The following is a 19,676-nucleotide window of genomic DNA, read 5'->3' as shown; positions in this document are numbered from 1 at the left end:
GAGACTAACAATAGCAAAGCGCGTTGCTACCTACAAATCAGATAGCTTGAGTGTCTCACCGTGTCAGGTGAAGCGGTAAATGATGTTGTGGTGATCGTTAGCATCGTGAAGGTTGTTGAAGCTGGTAGCAGCTGAGGTGCGGAGCGGAAAGACCGCGCTTCTCCCTAATGACGTCAGCTCCTAGCGTTGCTCCCCAGACAATCTCACGACACTATGTGAACATCAATACCTTGCAATCATTCAACCGTCATTCCTGCACTGTACTCTAGACTTTTCGAATGATTGCTTCATCGACGAACAAGCTAATGTTGACCGTGCGCGTCAAGCGTTGGGAAGAAGAGCTCCTGACGCTCGAGGCACGCCACGCATGTGCGATATCCGAATACCGTTCTCGTCGAAATCGCGCGGATAACTCCTTGTTGACATCCCTCGGAGCCCGCGCAATGCAGTGATACTTGGCGAAGTTGTTTTTGAACTACGGTCGACAGCGCGGAGGCCTTCCGCTCTTGAACAGCTTCTTCCCGAGATCCCATCGCCGAGCGAGACATCCATGGACGACATGCGTAGACTAAGTTCGCACATTCCAATTCTGTAACCTCCTTCCTCTTATCTATTCTCTAGAGTTTGGCTGCGAACGGCTCCCATCCAAGTCTTGTATATTGGTCCGTACGCCCAGCCGCCTTGGAGGTTCTTGGTCTTTGTTAGCGGGCCGTGGCAGTGATCTCCGCTCCCATCCCGACCGCCGCTTCTTGTCAGTTCGGGAACCCCAAGCCGGCTATCTGTGGCGCACGACATGGGCACGAATTTCGCTGCTTGGCGACAGCAGTCCACTTAGAATCTGTTTCATCACCTGCCTGAATGGGTTAGCCAATTGGTAGTCCTGACCTTCCCCAAGAAGCATAGATGCCAAATGGTGCCCAGAGTATACGACTGTACCAAGACGGTAACATAGTACTGAATGGTCGTGTGGCAACGCGATGGCCGAGAGCGAAATATTCCAGTATGAGGGTATCACAGTCATATATATACCCTTGGAGCTTCAGGTTAATATGCTCATTCCAGCTCAATACTTCTCCTAGAACGCCAAGATGAAGTTCTCGCTCGCTGTGTTGGCACTCCCAATCGCCGTCCAGGCTGCGCAATTCTCCAAGTCGGAGTATGCCTCTGGTGCAATTCATCAGAAGTTGATGAAGTTGAAGGCTGTACGACATATCCTCCTCTTCTGTCTACAAGATCCAGTACTAACGACTTTCAGGACCAATGGGATCATGACGCAGCCGAAGGCAAGCAAGACTCTCGTCAATGGAAGTCTTGGAAGAGCTGGAAGAAGGGTTCTTGGGGAAGTGGCAAGGATAAACGCATCAAGTGCAAGGATGGTCTCGCCGTCGTCGAGCAAGGCAATGCGAACCAGACGTTCAGGTGTAACAACATGGATCTCTACGACTTCGTCAACCATGCCGACATGGGCGGCCCTGAAGGCCAGGGAAGTTCTTCTTGGGGCTGGACAGCCCGCAACGGCCGCGAGTTCGGTATCGTCGGCCAATTTTCAGGTGCTGCGTTCGTTGAGATCCTCAAGGACGGCCAGATTCAGTACATGGGTCGTCTTCCTGCGCAAAGCGTAGGTTCGCGATGGCGCGAGATCCGCGTGCTGAACGATTACGTTATCATCGGTTCTGAGGCTGTTGGCCACAACGTCCAGATCTTCGACATGAAGAAGCTTCTCGATGTTAGCCCCGACAGCCCGAAGACCTTTGACCCGAAGACCGATCTTGTTGGCTTGTGGGATGAGTTGCCCATCGGACGTACCCACAACGTGGTTATTGATTGGGACAACGAGTACATCCTCGCCGTCGGTGCCCAGCCCCGAAACCAGACCTGCAAGGCCGGTCTCCAGTACATCGATCTTGCCAACCCTGGCAAGCCTACTTCTCCCGGCTGTGCCAGCCAGGACGGATACGTACACGATGCTCAGTGTGTCACCTACAACGGTCCTGACCGAAAGTTTCGCGGTCGCAACATCTGCATTGGCTACAACGAGGACACCGTCACCGTCTACGACTCCACCATGAAGAACGGCAACCCTGCATCTGAGGTCATCTCGACTCTCTCCTACCCCGGCGCTACCTACTGCCATCAAGGATGGTGGACTGAGCGCAACTGGCACCAATACGTCCTCTTGAACGATGAGCTCGATGAGCAAGAGGCCGTCGGTCCAGCTGCATCCGGCCGCCCTGTCACCCACATCATCGATTTCACCGACCTCCGCAACCCCAAGGCTACCGGTACTTTCTACGCCACCGACAGCAAGGGCATCGACCACAACCTCTACATCGTCGATGGCCTTGCCTACCAGAGCAACTACGGTGCTGGTATCTGGGTACACGATGTTCGCAGCATCAGCAAGGACCCTACTGGAAAGAGCGTCAAGACTGAGGGTTTCTTCGACATTTACCCTGAGGACGACTCTGTTGGTGGTATCGTTCAATTTGTTGGAACCTGGTCGCACTTCCTGTTCCCCTCTGGATACATCCTAGTCAACACCATTGAGCGTGGTGCATTCACTGTCAAGCTCGCTAGTGGTCGCGGAGCTAAGCGCGGCCCAGGCCACGGCGGTAAGTCCAAGGGCAAGGGCAGGTGAACATCGCGCGAGTAGTATAGCATAAGAACCTGCATTTTCAATAATACCCTGTTCAATGATGATCTAGCTCGATTGTTCGTGTGTGAAACGGCATGTATAAAACGACATTTTCTATCCTTGATGACTTGGTAAGTCTTATTCGCATACACAACACGTCTCGTCTCGTCGCCGCAAGCATCTCATTGACGCACATCCTCGAATCTTTGTCGCATTTGTCAGCTTTGCCATCCGTCAAAATCACTTGTTCCATCTCTTGTCTTCCCAGAAATATGTAATTCAGTTATGTTGAACTTGTTTCGCAACATTCGATATATGCTCCTCGATTATGCACAAGGCGTACAAAAAAGCGCTACCTTTCAATGCGCATGTATCCGTGGATGGCGAACGTGATGCCGTTTGACATCATGATGTGGCCTCATCGCGCCAAACCTGAGAAACGCCGCCATCACACCACCCCAACTCCCTGGATTCGCCGCCTGCGTAGCCGTCGTAGTATCTTCACTTCCACCAACCGATATCAAATTCTGCACGCCCTTTGTATTGACATTGTAAAGCCTTACCGCACTTTCTGGCTTCAAGTCCTCCAAGTCTACGATATTGATCTGGCAGATGCCGTCAGGACCCGAACAGGGCGCATACTGGGGGCCATTGAAAAAGACCCAGAAGCCCATGCCGTATAGCGCAAGGGCATGCGACTCTGAGCCAATGACGCGTACAGACCACGACATATAGCACTGGCTGATGTTGCCTGAACAGCCCTCGAAGGTCGGATCGTGCCAGGTGGCATTGGGCGTCCAAGGATACGGCGCCTGGGGCACAGGCTGCCAGTATGGTGTTTCGACCTGCATCAAGGAGGTCATGACGTTCTGCGCGTTGTGCAATGTGTAACCGTACAGTGTATGATGCTCGCTGCCGGTGCCGACAAGCCAAGTAGCCGTAGTGGCTTCAACGAGCATGCCTCTTCCTGTGCCGACGGATGTGGGGTTCGTGCCGTCGAGGTCGTGGTCAGCGGTCCAGAGCCAGCTGTTTTCAATGTAGACCGAACTCGTCTCTCTAAGGTGCATGACGAGAAAAGCAGCTTTGCACGGCTGCGTCTGGGATTGGCACGCGGTTTCGGTGCGAGAATCGGCCGCACCACCGATGCGGTAATGCGTGTTGTGGAAGGAAACGTCGCCTTGATTGCTGCCTTTCATATTCACTTCGACGAGAATGGCGCCGGGCAAGACGTCGGAAACAGTGAAGAGCATGTCGCTTAATTCGGCCAATCCTACCTCGCCTGGTTTGCCGACCTGTATCATAGGCTGGGGATTGGCTTCATCACTGAACTTTTTGCCCGCAGCGCTGATGATGGACCAGACTTCGCCAACGATTCGACTACCGGGCGGAACGTAGATGGTGTCTGTCACGCTGTAGACACCGTGTGGGAAATAGGTTATCTTGCAATTCGCATTGTTCTTGAGTGCAGCATTGATAGCGGCTGTATCGTCCGTCTGTCCATCACCTGTTTCTGGTCAGTGAACTAGTAACGTGACTTTGGCATGAGCAAAAGTACCTCTAGCGCCAGCATCCTTTACGGAAGCAAAAGCGGAAGCAGGGTAGTGCGTATACTGCGGTTGTGGCTTAGTGAAGTAGTGTCCCGAAGCATCAGCCAGACTACCACGATCTGCATAGACGTGCTTAGTGCCATTAGAGACTATGGCTGTACCATTGCCATCCTCGTACACGTGTCCGGAGATGTACGTTTGTCCTACGAGGCTGCCTTGAGCCATCGTCGTTCCGTTGACAACCAATAGCGGGCCAGAACTCTTCACGTCGATGTTCTCCAGCACGACAGAACTGGAACCATTGACAACCACACCGCAAGTATCACACCAGCTGTCAATAAGATTGAGCGACCCTGTCACTCCTTGAGCACCCATATCGACGCAGATGCCTACGTTGATGCAGTTGATCTGCTGCATCGAGATGACGAAACCGTGCGTGATCGCAATAGCTGTCGCGACGTTGGTGAACTTGAGGTTCTTCAAGCTATACTGTTGGTTGCTGAATTGCAGTCCGATGAGGCCGCCGGAGAACGTGAGATCTCCCATGAAAAGGCCCGATCCACCGCCGCTGGTACCTCCATTCATTTCGATACCGATGTGATTGCTACTGGTGGGCATGATGAAGTTGACATTGATAAGGTTGGTCGCTTGAGAGACCGCCCAGTTCAATGCATAGATCGTCTTGGCAGGATCCGCAGCGGTAGTGTCGATATTGAGGTTGCGTACGCCGATGTAGAAGTTGTTTGTACTTTGGGTACCTTTGTCGTAGCCATCAACCACAACGGTATTATTCAAAGCACTCGAGGAAGCTTTAAGAGTGGGTAAATTGACGGCATCCCCGATAATCTGAGTATTGACGTAAAGCTGGATGGTGGAGTAGATGGCGTATGTTCCCGGCGGCACATATATGAGGGCAGGTTTTCCAGTAGTCCCACCGTTACACTGGCCCCCAGCACATCGACTACCATCTGAAAACTATGAGCTGTGAATCTCCGAATTTGACGAGGATACGTACAATCAATTGCAGCATTAAAAGCATCTGTGTCATCATGAACACCATCTCCTACCGCCCCGAAATCTCTTACGTTACGGTAGATGTGGTAGTTAGGCGCATTGAGTAAGAAAGGGCTCGTTCCGTTGTGCGGCACATTCGGAAGCCAGAAGTCGGACTGGGCGCCTGGATTCGATGCGTCACATTGTTGGTGAGGCGGGTAGTGAGGAGGTCGATGTGGTTCAGGATGCCATGGAGCTACAGAGTTGTTCCTGTCGCCGAAGATACCATGTACGGGATTGGCCGGTGTCCAATTGAGAAGGTATGCAAATAGGTTCGGCCGGGTCGCATCTGGCGGTGCTGGTGTATTGTACGCGGTTGATAGTTGATGGAGTCCCGACAGGCACGCTAAAACTTGTAAAGACCTCATCGCAACAGCCTGTATCTACTACTCAGGTAGATGTCAGAGACCGAAAGATATACTTGCGAAGTCGAGAGCTACATGCAGCACATGGAGCCGGCACCCGGCGAACTTATCCCGCAGCGAAACTCCGGAAGTTGCGCCGAAATGAGAAGAAGCAAAACCAATGACCGCTGCCCTACACCCCTCGGTCTCCAGCAGGCCCAAAGAAACATCTCCATTCTCACGCCGAGATGAGATATTCTCGGAAATGAGATATGGCAATTTTCGACTGTGTACGACGCACAGAATCAAGGGGTATCAACGTTTGCGCTATACACGCTAGGCTGCCTGCAACTACATCAACACTGGCAAGCAGCATTCAGTGGCTCGGGGGCTCCCATGTCGAAGTGGCTACAATCACAGTGTCGTAGGTGCAAAAGGGATGGAGCCTCGAGAATCAGTGTAGATCGGGCAGCATCTGTTGCGAAGAGCTTCGTATGGTTTGATTAATGGGTGCTATGCTATAAGTGGTTTTCAGCATAGCGCTTACAAGATACGAGTTCTGACGTACTCCATACCCCGCACATCCGCGTAAAGACGTCGAGCAGAACCACAAGATTATCTGCGACTATACTGTAGTAGCGTTTCGCGCACTCAGGCATGCGATACTAGTAAACTCTTGTTGCGGGAGAGAGGACGTGCGTAGCGATCTCCCCTTAAATGAAAGCTTGAGAAAACGTTGTTGCCGCCTCCGAAGCTTACCACTTAAACCATACCAAAACTGGTAACCTGTTACATGGTCTTACAACGCTCTTCCCTCATCTCTCTCGCCGCTCACCATCGCGTAATCCACCTTTGTATTTCTATAACACTATTGCGCGCATATCAGCTCTGATCACAAACGCATCCCAGCCATTGACGTCCTTTCCAGTCGCATGCGCCAGCCCTGGGTCGCCTCACAGTACGCGCGAATTAACGAACATCCATCAGCTAAGCGAACCACCAGTGGTTTTGCGCTTCTAGGATCGTAGGATATTATGCGGGGCACGATTCTACCTGGTGTTTGTGAGACAGAAAACGCCATGTCGCCCTGCAACGCGCGCGAGCATCGAATGTAGCCAAGATGGCGGTGATTGTGTGCGACTAACAACTACCACAGCCTGCTGACTGGGCGGCATAATACAGTTCTCGTAGAAAGACAATCGCTTCCTCTAGGCAAAAGCAACGCGGGTGCCACACGGATAGTGAAACGGTCAAACACCCCGATGGGTCGGCGGGGCGTACTGCAGGTCCCCAGCACCGTGGTTGTTATAGGTGGTGTGCATTCAACACGGAATCGTTGAATGGTGTCCACGGGTGGCCTTGCCCTCTTGTCTTAAGGTATCGTTTCTGACAAACGCAAGACGACTGTTTTACACCAGCCACATTCCTACTAGTTCGCTCTACCTCATTTCAAAAATTGTCTCTTCTGACATGTCTTCACCAGTACAACACTTGCACAAATCTAGAGCGTCTTCTCCCATCATGCTATGCAAATAGCATTCACCTAACAACTGATGATACTTACCCCTTGGCCTCAGCACGAAAGGCGTATAGCCGCCATGCGGGACGACGCCAATATGACCCGGCTGTACAGCTAGCGGACCAAGGCCGAAAAGACATCTGGTCGTGCGGAATAGGCGGCGGATGTACAAGGCGGAGACTAGGACTTGATCGGAAGCTGAAGCTGTGGTGAGGTTTTGGAGTAAGAAGTCAACCGCATCCGCTGTATGGTAGGCGGAGCTTTTAGCAGCGGCGTTGCACTCGAAATCAAGGCCCGCTGTCAGTGCTTGTGCCAGGCCAACGAGTTTGTCTTCCTTGACGTTCACCAGCGGATCCGGGTGCACTAATGTCGCATCCCAGAATTGCGTGCCCTTCAATCGCGTCACCCGTTCATGTAGCTCGAGCTCCTTGATTATATAATCTGGCTTGAGCCCAAATCTCCGGAAGAGCTCCTGAAATGCCAGGAAGTCATACAACGCGTAAACCCTATCTCAAGAATCTGTCGCAAGATATTTCCGCGTCTCATCCAACAACGTCGGTGGCGTCTTCTTTGTGAACAGCCGGCCTTGCCACATGACGAGCGCATTTGTTAGTCCAGGCCCTTTTATAAACATGGGTACTAGAGAATTCCAGAGCATGACTTGAAGCCCTAGAGTCACCATACCCAAGTCATCCCAAGGAATGACGTGAGGACCTATTTGCACCTCACTGGACGAGCCGCCAGCTGTGACTTCTTGGACTGCCCAAACGCGTTGAAGCCATGGGCGATAACAGAAGCGCCGCAAAATAACAAAAGTCTTCTCGTCAAGTATGTGTTCCGTAAGCCCAAGCATTTTGAACTGAGACCACCCCTAATCAGGTAAGGCGCGAACAACAAAGGGTCGTTCCTCCTTCGCTCTTCTCAGACACATCATGCTCGTGTTCACTCCATGCACCACCTCTGTTCCCTCACATGACTTTCGCACAGAAGATGCCTGAATATGGATACCTTCCAGCACTCTCTGCTTCTTGTATGATAAGTTGTATCAGCCTGCGGCAGTCCTGGCATGCCTCAATTCACGCGGCAATCACGGCATGTCCACCTTCTCAGAAAGAACAATGGCTATGCACACTGAATGATGTGGGGTTTTACACGAGACACGGTTCTGTCTGGCGCTTCTGACGTGGAGGACGTCAAGTTATCCGACCGTCACGGCGGGACGCTAGGCGCTTGAGCGTGGGGTGAAGCCAGAGTAGCGGAGACTACGTACAGCTGACGACGATCGCGGCTTGCTCACCGGACAAGATTCCCCAATATGAGAGTTTCAGCAAGCTCTCATCTCAGCCTCTTGCTAGCCGTCAGCCTATCAGCTGCCGGGGTAGCTGATCAATCGGGCATCAGCACCAGAACGCTGTGATCGTTGGACAGTACTCACTACCTCCAGCGAGAGGTAACACGAAAGCCACACGGATATTACAGTGGCCATAGATCGCGACTGGCCTGTGCGGCTTACTGCAGGTCCTCAACATCCCGGCTGTTATGAAGGTTTGCGCCCTTGTCATCGAATATCGTCTTGTCAGTATTGGGTAAAACCATGCTCAGGTGATCACAAACTGGCCTGATCGACTGCCCATACTGGAAGCTTCCCTGTCACTGGTCTCTCATACGTCTCGGTGTGTGCAATGCACTACCCAATGCCGCTTTGCGATATTCACTTTGGTGAGACATCGTTTGCCTATGGAAGCCGGCACTAGAACCCTCTCACGATTGCAGGTCTTGAGATCCCCGGTACAGTGGAATGGAGACTACTGGACTGGAGAGCCAATAACATGGAGCGAGTCGTCCCAGCTCCCGGTTGTGGTGGAGAGGATACATCAAGACATACCGGAAGGTTCGTGCGCTGGTTTTTCGCACGGGGGTGCAGCACCAACAACTCTACGTGTTACACCGGTTCGGGGCTGAAGTGGTATGAAACCACAACAGTCCAATTACAGCAACCACCCCAGCCGAGTGAGCAGGACTGCTGATGGCATTACCATTCGATAGACAAGGTGATCACTAGGGCACCACACAATCCAGATGAGCAGTCAGACAAGCATCATGTCACCACATACGATGTGCAAGTTGTTAATCAATTTTCAGGATTCGTCATTTCTATGACAACGACGAGTACTAACAGGCTAAAGATGCAACTCATACCAGGTATCCGCCCACTCATTGCTATGCGTAAACAGTCGTACGGCTCAAGAAAAACAAGAAGACTATCGTTGCAAATTTTGAAAATGTTGCACCGACGCAACCAGTAGCGACAACGGCTGGAATAGAGATACCAGATTGCTTTTTCCAGGCCCGTGACCAAAGATAACGCTCACAAAACTAACAATCAAGAAAACGATAACCTAATCAGGAAAACGCCACTAAGAATATGCAAGAGTGCGCTCAACGCCGAGAGCAATGCGAAACGGTGTTTGGGAAGGAAAGCATGCACGCCACGGAGTCATGATATCCTTTTGTCGAAGCGGGGGAACTCGTGTTACTCAAAGAGAGTTCTCGGTCTTGACAAGCTCGTCGAAGGCATCTCGCCACTTGCGAACTTCGTCTTTTCCGGGCCTAGGGAGAGGCTTACGAGCATAGCCTCCATATCCAAAATGGGCCATGAGCCCAGCTTTGGTGCCAATGATGCCGCCTTGGATAGCCGCCCAGTCTCCTCGGGCAACGATGGCCTGGAGTTTGCGGGCTTCCGCGAACTTGCCAGCTTCGAACAGCTCCACAAGCTTGACGCACGTCTTGGGCGCGATGTTGGCCATGCCGCCAATGATACCGGATCCGCCTCCAATCAGCGTCTGCAGTGTGAAGTCAACGGACCCGCCCATGCACATGAAGCCGGATCCAGGATCTGAGACAGTGGCAGCACGTGTTGCTGCGGCGATGCGGTTGAGCTTCCCTGTGTTGCCACAGGTCAACTTGCAGCCAACGATATTCGGGTGCTGAGCCAATTCGATGATAACATCGGAGTTGAGATCCAGTCCAGAGACTGCACCGGGGTAGTTGTAGATGAGAATTGGAATGGGCGAAGCGGTGGCTACGTCCTGGAAAAACTCTTTGATGGTATCCTTTGAGAACAAGCCTTGGTAGTACGCTGGTGGAAGTACCAGAGCGTAGTCTCCGCCAGCCGAAGCTGCCTCTTCGCAGAGTTCGATGGCTTCCCGAGTCGACTGAGCACCACATCCGACGATTATAGGCATGTAACCAAAGCCTGCATCATCAAGAGCCTTGCGGGTGGTGTTGGTGATGAGATCACGTTCCTTGTGTGACAGGTGGACAGCCTCGCCGTTGGATCCTTGGGTGGTGATTCCAGCAACACCAGCTTTGGCTAGGCGGACGGCGTGGCTGGCAGTGGTCTCGACGTCAACGTTATCCGATGATGGTTCGAAGAACGCTACGGTGGGAACATAGATGCCAGGAACCAAGGATCGTCGAATACCCATATCGGTAGACTCCATTGAGCTGGTGTCGAAGTTGTTATATTGGCTCATAGTGTAGACGGACTGGACAGAATGGTGGAAGTCGGTATCTTGACTGTAGCTGTTTGTAGGAGAAGGTGCGTCGTGGTGCGGTGACATGATAAGAAGAGTATCGAATGCAGAGGTCTAGTAGACTTTTATACTAACAAAAGCTTGCAGAGAGAAGCGATACTTTTGACAAAGAATAAGTGGAACACAGCAACGACGAACGGAACAAATACGTCAATGGTTGATCGATGTTTGGTAACACCCCGAGGATAGTACAGGTACTTAAATATCTTCAAACGCCGGACACTTGACCTTGCAATGCGGAGTGTGGGGGTCCAGCTGACGGCGTCGTCAGGAGTGCTAGTGACGGCAGGCAAAGCAAGGCGCGTGAAGTGCATCAGAGAGGGAGGGACAGGCATCCTTGGTGACGACCAAAGGGGCGGTGACTCCCGCAGCCTGCTCGAGGTGCTGCTCTGCACGTAGCCGATACCAGGCACAACTGTTTGCGCTTAGCTGAAGGGCTTGCGTGTGGCCAATAAACGAGGCGAGGATTGCTGATTGAAGCGGCGGTTGCTTTTCTGCTCACGTTGCAGCAAGCGAACAGGGGGCGAGAGGCTGTGAACATCGGATCTTGGCCGGAGGTGAAGTGCAAGGGGGGCACGCCTTGTGACGATCTTTTGGAATCCTAGTTGGAAGCTGATAGGGTAATTCTCGCCACAGCTGGCACCATGCGCAGGGTTGGCGGACTCAAAAGAGCGTTGATGGATACCGTTCGGGGGTGTTAGTGTGGGGGTGGGGGAATCGTGGCCGGCCTATTCGCATCATCTGATCCCGTTCAGCGACCCCGGCTACTCCGTCTTGCCCTTCCTGAGGTCGTGGTCCCAGTCGGTCCAGGAGTCAGAGTTCGGCGACCACTTACGACGTGCAGTAGAGCAATGCAAAGGGTAAGAGAAACGGTGGATTCCAGCGGTGATGCAAGACGTGGCAGACAGCAAGAAGTGGAAGCTCATCACAAGGCCATGCAATATCCGGGCAGAGGCAGTCATCGATATCCGACAGCCGCAGGGCCACCAAGACGGACCAAAATGGCGAACTTATCAGAGGCATCTCATGTCTCATCATTACAGAGCCTGGCCAGGATGACGACGCTGATCCCTCGCGATATTTTCCCCCACGCCCATTACTCTTGGTGGCGGGGTCTGGCCATAGCTCAAACCTTGAGGCTCTTCACAATCTTCACACAACATTGTTTCCGCAAAGGCGATTGTGTATGAGTCGTGCAATGGACACGACATCACCCTGCTCGTATATCCACCAACCCGCACATGGAAGGTGTCTGCATCGCTGCAGGTGCAAACCGACGGCGAGTGCCACGCGAAAAGCATCAAGCCGATGGATTCTCGAACAAAAGCGTTGCAACAATGTGCCGAGCGCCGTTCCGGCAATTGCGGTGCGCAGGAAAGTCATCAGCATGTTCGCCCGTTGCTTTTGTTTCCACAGCCTAGGTTCAAACGCGAGAAGGGGAATGCCTGGTACGCCGCAATCGTCGTACCTGATCCTCGGTGGATCTTTGTCGAGCGCCCCCACGCGATGCCGTGGCAGCTCGCTTCGGCATTCAGAACAACGCGGAATTTCGCATCGAATACTGGGACAGATCTCCTTCAATCGGCACACATTGTCGCATCCAATCACGTCTATTCCTATTCACGCGTAAGCGCAATCTTCTTTGTTCAACCTTTTGGGAATCCACAGTCTGGCGGCACGAGGACGAAAAGTTTTATTGGCGTTGCCGTAAGCCGTATGCAGTCACTGCGTAGTGGCATGTACATATGGATCCCTCGACGCCATTTCCTACTGCAGAACAGGTGTAATGTTCGCGAGGATGCACACAGCCTCGTCGCAAAGACGAGAACCGAGCGTGAGCCGACCATGCAGCCATCAACGACGACGCTATTACCCCACAAATTGGCGATCCTAGAGTCTCGTTTCCCCGCCTTCTTACCACGTTGGAACACCAGGCCACACACTTTCGGCCTGCCGCTGCACCAGGCCTCTGACTTGCATGACGCCCAGTCTCGTCTGCGATCAAGTCTTGTGTTTCGTTTATTGCCTTTTTCTGCACTGAGGCCCTGAAATCATGCACGTAATACTGGGTACTGCCGGCTTGGATGATGCCCAAAAACTGCTAAACCTCAAGCCATCCGATCAACTTGCAGGGTATACGTCAGTAACGCCCAGTTTCAGTAGCCTCGGCGGTCTTGCAATGATGACCCCTAGAGGTACCTCATGTACCGACCAGGGTAACGTTGCAGTCATAAGCATAAGGAGACGGTTCTCATCGGCAGTTCCTTGGCCATGGTTACTTTTCTTCTCCACATGTGGATTTTAGTCCCACAAAGACAGCAGAAGAGCAGGGAAAATCTAGAAGATCCACTCCAACATCTGAAAAGTCTACCTTCAGCGACTTCGTCCGACAACTCGGCAACAACGCCGTACCAGACTTAGTGCTGATGAGAGGTGAGGGGTCAGCCCACATATGCGGGTCATATGGGCAATGGTATTCACTGGGACCAGGATCTCGCCCCTCCCGAGAGCGATACAGTGATGAATAGAGTTTGTGGTCTGATCGAAGGCCAGCTTCGTCAGCAGACGGGCCCTCCAGGGATGATTCTGATGGACGTCACTTTGGCACGCTCCGGTTAGACGACTGTTCTCTTCCACCACACATTTGAGCGACAGAAGTAAAACTTAGCTCACTAGAACCTTGCACACCGCAAGAAAGATGTGTGTGGCAGTGGGCATGTCCGAATCATCACCATATGCATCGTTCAACTCCGCTCTAGCCTCGGTTACTTACAACGATTCAAAAACGATGGGGACAGGGTACGCTTACCGCGCGGTCCACTTAGCTGTAGTTCGTCGATCTTTTGTCGACCGTGGGGGTCGGCTGCTATCCACAGTTCACATCAAGGCGAGCTCACTGCATGGCGGCAGTTACAAGCAGAACTTGTTTGCCACAACGTGCCGTGCCACCCTGGTTCGTTCTCAAGAGCCTCAACCGATCAAGTAGAGGCGATCGTGTGGGATGTTGGGCTGGTTTCAAGCACGCCTACCTGATGTAGCCATCGACGTGGGATGCCAAGTATATCCAGACGCTTCCAACTCAACCTCAGTTCCGTAGTCGACTTCCTCTCGGACACTTTTGCCCCCCTAACGATCTATCGCGGAAATTGATCGGAATGCTTGAACGGTGAAGACGGTAACTGATCTTAACATTATCCCACGCTTGACGGTCTTCGACGTTCCACGAATTGCGCAGCCCGATCTTTCCCGTCTGACGAAGTACCGATACATGTTGAGTGTCATGGCAAAAGAGCTGGCATTGTCTTACCTTCACATATGTCTTGGCTGTTAGCTTCGAGGCACGGAAACCCACGTCGTGTGCGCGATTTGCGAAAGCCGCCCAGAGTCGTGTGCAGTATGAACGCGGTATCACGATGCTCTTCGCCGAGATCTACGGTATCAAGTTTAACATGAGTCCCACGTCCAATGGTCATGATAGGAGGACCAGGACGTGTTAATTCTCCATGCCCAGATGAGGCTTGAAAGCTTTCGATGACTTGCATGACTGCAAAGAGGCAGTGCACGTTAAACATAGGAGTGACGGCGGTCGCTCATGGCACAGATCTGCACCATCCTCAAAACGAAAAGGGAGTCTTACGCCTGGCTACGAGCTAGTTGAGGGTAGGTCATACGGAAGTCATTAGCTGCACCGCGTGTGCGGCGTGTGTGCGCATAGAGCGCTAACGTCCGATGTTCGCGATGCTTCCCAACAACATACGCATTCTTACTTGATTGCGAGATTGCTTAACTGGTTCCGCGGCCACGGAGGTATACTCTCACTAACATCAGAGATATCTTCTACATTAAGAAGAAAGTCCTGCTGACGGACGATATAGCCCCACGAAAATTGCTGTAAGTGACCGAGTGGTAGACGTTCTGGTAACAAAAAAGCGATCTCGTAGCGACGTAAACGGACACACCCTTCGCTATTCAAGGGCAACCTGCTCGCCACTGCAGCTCTCCTTATCCGAAAGCTCGTTCTGGTAGTTTGGCAATCCGCGTCTGGCAGTTCGTTACGGCGCCCAACATTACCAAGAAAATCTACACCATATGCTGCACCCAGGCCCCAACAAGTTCCCCTGACCCTCCTACTTAGCCCAAGACTTCTATAGACAAGGTACACATCTTGCAGTTGCGTGCCGCTTTCCTTAACACCTCTTCTTGCTTCCATACTATGACATATTCACCCTAGTCGGTCCGACAACTCTAGATGTTCCACCAATCCTCAATAAGCCACCAATCCACTCGCATCGGAATCTTAACCGAAACGCATAGTTCCGCAATTCGCTCGCTTGTCCATGTTGAATCCTTTAGCCAACAACCCCAGTTCTCTTTACGCAAATCGTGGGGTAGGACACCACTGTGTCGCGTGTTTGTTGGGATGCGAAACGCGAGCTGGATCATGACGTTCCGACGCTGCAGGTGGGCGTTCGTGTTCCTGCGGTGTTCGAGGCAGCTGGGCAAGGTGCACTCTATCGGGATCGAGGATCTGAGGAGTGGTGAGGCTGTTTCTCCGATGTTCTCCGGTCGCGAGTGTGGTTGAGGGTATAGGTTTGTGTTCTTGCCGAGGTGAATGTGCTCTATGGAGAGATGCACACATCTTTGTAACAACGTTCCAGATGTCTGGAGAACACCCTTTCTCTGCTCACAAACGATACTGCCTGTACTGAATATGGTATGTCCTGCGGGCTCAACTATCACAAAGCGCGTGATTCCCCTCGAATTAACTATACAAGCATCAAGAGCTCGTACACATACCACTTACATGCGACAGTGTTCGCGTACATATCGTTGAAAGACTTGAGTACAGCCATCGCATTTTGTCCAAGGACGAGTATGCATCAGTCCCATGTCCCGCCAATGCACTGGCTCGAATCACTGCGACTACAAACTTATAGCATCCTCGGTCTCTATTTCCCAACGCTGTGCTGGCTGTTCTTGTTTAGGGGAAACCAATCAATGACACTACAGAAAGTATCTCCTATTTCTGCTTATCTTTGTTTAATATACCGTGTTGGGTTGTGCGCTGCGATCCTCCTGTTTGAGCCCTGACGAGCTCTAAATCACGTACCCGCCCGTCAATGCAATTCTCCTTTTCTTGGAGAGAGACAGCGAACAATTGCTCGTAGGGCAAATCACCTTTGGTAGGTCTTAGATCAACATGTGCTCAGACTCACTACGACAATCGCGTCGGAGCAGGAGTAAGATCCTAAGAAGTCACACCTACATCGCTCGCATTCCGACGCTCACATAATTCAAATCCTCATCATCACAGCGCAACCTTCCGTGTCCTATCCCCAGAGAAACCTCTTCCCAACCATGCCGTCATCCACGCAGGTACAAGGGGGGAAAGGAAATATAAACACGGGTACCATACTCGGGGAAGCGGCTTGCGCTCGTTCTTCCAGGAAGTTTAGCGGGCGCATAAATTTCTCTCTCTCTTCTCCCCACGCTATTGTTGGAAAGTCGCGCGACAACATGCAATACATCCGGACGCTCCATCACACATGGTACAAATCACTTGCGATGAGCAGTCTGCCTAACCTTGCACAGCCTCGCGACAAGCTGATGTCGCCAACCGGAACGTGCGGTCCAGGACCACGCGTAAACGTTATATCAGTAGCGCGGATGACGACAGGTGATGATGGAAGTTGCGGATGCGTAGTCGTCATGCCGTGATGCAATATGTGGGTGATGCCGAGATGAGACCGCAAGATGTGCAGATCGTGGTTTGCAGGGAATCTTGACAGGGGACATGGGGGTGAAGAGATCTTCTTGTGTGGTGAGGCGAAGGATGTGGGAACGGTTGGTAACGTTTGGTAGTAACAAGCAAATTGTTGGGTATTGTGAGGAGATAATCAAGTAGCTTTACTTGGGTTGCCATACGGTCGTACTGCGATAAGGTAGCGACGATGATCCGATATTTCCATGATATACAGCATGCTCATAAAGAAAAGTACTCTGGGATGGAAACTGTGGAAAACGGAAGCAAACACAATGGAGCAAGGCTGTTGGGAAGATCTTATATACATGGTATAGGTTGCTGGGTTGTACCGGAGAGAGATAGCGCAGATACATGCCAAAGTCTATATATATATATATATACAACAGCTCACAAGTATGCATCTTGTCATCTCCGCCCGCTCGCGCTTCGCTTCTAGCACGTCGTGTTCCCCGTCTGCGTCACCAATCCCAAATGCCACGGCAGCGCATTATAACTCCCGCTCGCATTGGGCGCAATGCCCTGATACAAGAACCTCATGCCACACGGCTTAATCGTCAGTGTCTGATCAACCTGGCTTCTCACAATCTCCCCATGACTAATACTGTCCGACCACCTTCCATCAGGGAAAGCCACATTAGCCTCACCCATGAAGGGGTTCTGCTGCGTAGCTGCGAGCGGCGTCCAGCTACCGCTCAGCGAGCTCGATGTCCAAGAGCGGAAGTAACGCAAACCACCTGGTGAATCGCCCGCGCCGATGCATTCAACCAGTAGGAGGTAGGTGCTGTTGTCTACGCGGTATACATTTGATGCTTCGAAGAGGTCGTTCTTGTTGGGTTCGGAGAGTGCGATGACGGGTTCGCTCATGCCGGCGGGGAATTGGGAGAGCGGTGTTTGGCTGCGGTAGAGCCGGCCGTTGTCGTCGTGGGAGAAGAGATGGCAGTTGGCGTCGTCGCATACGACCCACATGTCGACCCAGTAGCCTTGTTGCGGGTTCAAGAGACCTTCGGCAATGAGTGCGGGGGTACCGTTGGGGTAGAAGACTTCGGGGGCGGTCCAGCCTGCAGGGTTGGAAATGTCGGGGTTGGTGCTGTATGCGGCATTGCCATTCTGGTAGATGAGGTACCAGAGCTTCTGAGGAGCGAAGTAAACTGTGAGGGTGTCAGCAGAGTGCCCTGTATCTTCACGGCTTGCGATGTTGCAAGGGCAAAGAGAAGGCTTCACGTACAAACTTCTGGTGCAGCTCTGTAGCCTGTGCCTATAGCACTCTGGTCGAGATAGTAGAATGGCGCTTGCTGAGCCTGGTCAAATTCGGTGAAGTTGAAGTAGACAAGGTTGTAGCCTGATTCAACAGCTGTGCTGGCAAAGACGTGGTATACACCCTCGTACTCTACGATAGAAGGGTCTTTGATACCAGCAATGTTTCTGCTATCTTTCTTTGGTGAGACTAGAATACCGCTGGACGTCCAGCTGAAAGAGCTAGGAAGGCCTCCATTCTGCCTCGTAGCCAGGGAGGAGAAAGAACGATGGGGGAGGTTGCGAGCCAATGCTGTGGCTACGAGAGCCGCGCCGGCAAGGAGAAATGAACGCATTGCGATAGTAGGTGCTTGACAACGGTATCTACCATGTTGAAGCTGGATCTACCCGTTCTTTATACCCATTTCTTTGACCAGGTCCCACCAAGGCCGAGGTTTGGAGGCGAAAGCTGGGGAAAATGTTCGTTGACCAGGGTCCATAGTGAGGTCAATCTATCTGGGGTAACGCCCACCTTGGTTTTTCCGTCTACTTTCCCTCATCGATACGTTCTTGCGTGCATGTGATGGACACTAGCATCTGTATTAGGCTGTTTGCCTAGGGTGTGTGTTTGAACTGGTTCAACGACATGTTTCCATATCCATCCCGTCGATGTCCGTGGTTCGTCATTACTCTTCGGGGCATGCTCCGGTGGCAGAAGCGCGTGGCGGCGATGCTTCTGCTATTTGCAATGGTTGACAGGAAAGCCGTGATCACCGCATCTCCTAAGGTAGATTGCAAAACCTTGGGCCACCGGGTCGATCATAGCAACCGGCGACCAGGTAACTTTTGGGCCAACGTCCGATCACGTGGCGAAAGAGCCGCTTTTCATCCGGTGGTTAACAGTAGCTCGTCGTATTCATACTGGGCGTTGGTAAACTTGCCCAGCATGATGCAACTCTAATGATGAGCGCGAAATATCTAGGCGATATTCTGCATTATGTGTGCTAAATGTTCGTTCGTGGGCAGAGTTGGCACACGAAATCTCGTCAAAACTCCGTCACGTCGAGGCGCGGGCTAACGCGATGCCCAGTCCGCTTCAAAAAGATCACGGCTTACTCCCCAGCTGTGTCTTTTCCTTTTCGTCTCTCTTTCGCAATAACACCGGCATCTCAAAACTTTTGCGACGCAGATTCTCTTGATTTCACGGTCTCGAACGAAGATTGGAAAACATGCAACAATCTTCATTGTTAGCGAGATCCAGCAGCAAAGCAGGATCAACATTAGAAAAAGGCGCAGCAAGAGACTAGTTATCTACCGTAGCTGCTTTGGCAACCATATCCATAAAACGAACGTACAGAACGACACCATACTTTTCCCAATGGTTACCATGTCCGCCGTAGAGGTTCCGCACAGCCGAACCAGGACCGCGATGCCATCATAACTAGCATCACAAGACATTACCAGCTTCTGTCCAAAACGGTATCATATCAAATTGACTGACACCGCATACTCTCCACTCCGATAGGGCGATCAATGTCCAGATTCCAAAAGTCCTATCGAAAAGCTACGTTGGCTGGGCTTCTTCAAACGGACGATTGGCTCTATTCGACACGTATTATCCGCATGCAACAATATCAGACCAGTATATCCCTACACGCACGCAGGTCCATACGATCATTCTGAATTTGATGAGTTTTTGCTGACGAGAACCACCAGCTCAAAGATCCCTGTCGGACTTTCGTCGGTCGGTGGATGGTGAGAAGATTCCAGACGGCATTCTTCCTCTGTGCACGTCCTGAAAGAGCCACACCTTCACTAGTAGCACGAGGAATGCTCGATACAAGAATTTGCTAATAGTATGTTGAGTTGAGTGACGGGAGGATAGAAACCACGCCTCATCTATGTGGATCATATCTCCTCATTATGCTTTCCCACCATCCGGGTATATATATATATTCCTCCCAACGCCGAATCATCCTTTCCCA

The 19,676-nt window shown here is 51.9% G+C and overlaps 4 protein-coding genes across 4 annotated transcripts; 1 reads left to right on the top strand and 3 right to left on the bottom strand.

Moving 5' to 3' along the window:
* Window positions 1-1,088: 1,088 nt before the first annotated feature.
* On the top strand, window positions 1,089-2,638 carry AA0111_g5404 (hypothetical protein; the record flags this gene model as incomplete). Its single annotated transcript, XM_028651511.1, has 2 exons — window positions 1,089-1,202; window positions 1,256-2,638. 2 exons carry the CDS (start codon window positions 1,089-1,091, stop codon window positions 2,636-2,638), a joined length of 1,497 nt encoding a protein of 498 aa, XP_028507192.1.
* A 356-nt stretch (window positions 2,639-2,994) lies between these two features.
* AA0111_g5403 (Glucan 1,3-beta-glucosidase) lies at window positions 2,995-5,603 on the bottom strand (the record flags this gene model as incomplete). Its single annotated transcript, XM_028651510.1, has 3 exons — window positions 2,995-4,139; window positions 4,191-5,150; window positions 5,198-5,603. 3 exons carry the CDS (start codon window positions 5,601-5,603, stop codon window positions 2,995-2,997), a joined length of 2,511 nt encoding a protein of 836 aa, XP_028507189.1.
* A 4,032-nt stretch (window positions 5,604-9,635) lies between these two features.
* Window positions 9,636-10,721, bottom strand: AA0111_g5402 (putative 4-hydroxy-2-oxoglutarate aldolase; the record flags this gene model as incomplete). The annotated part of the gene is made up of 1 exon (XM_028651509.1): window positions 9,636-10,721. One exon carries the CDS (start codon window positions 10,719-10,721, stop codon window positions 9,636-9,638), a length of 1,086 nt encoding a protein of 361 aa, XP_028507190.1.
* Window positions 10,722-16,890: 6,169 nt separating this feature from the next.
* On the bottom strand, window positions 16,891-18,047 carry AA0111_g5401 (hypothetical protein; the record flags this gene model as incomplete). The annotated part of the gene is made up of 2 exons (XM_028651508.1): window positions 16,891-17,606; window positions 17,684-18,047. 2 exons carry the CDS (start codon window positions 18,045-18,047, stop codon window positions 16,891-16,893), a joined length of 1,080 nt encoding a protein of 359 aa, XP_028507187.1.
* Window positions 18,048-19,676: the final 1,629 nt, after the last annotated feature.

Source organism: Alternaria arborescens (genome assembly GCF_004154835.1).
Source record: "Alternaria arborescens strain FERA 675 chromosome Unknown contig_10, whole genome shotgun sequence".
Taxonomy (NCBI): domain Eukaryota; kingdom Fungi; phylum Ascomycota; class Dothideomycetes; order Pleosporales; family Pleosporaceae; genus Alternaria; species Alternaria arborescens.
This window is presented reverse-complemented; position numbering and strand designations above follow the sequence as displayed.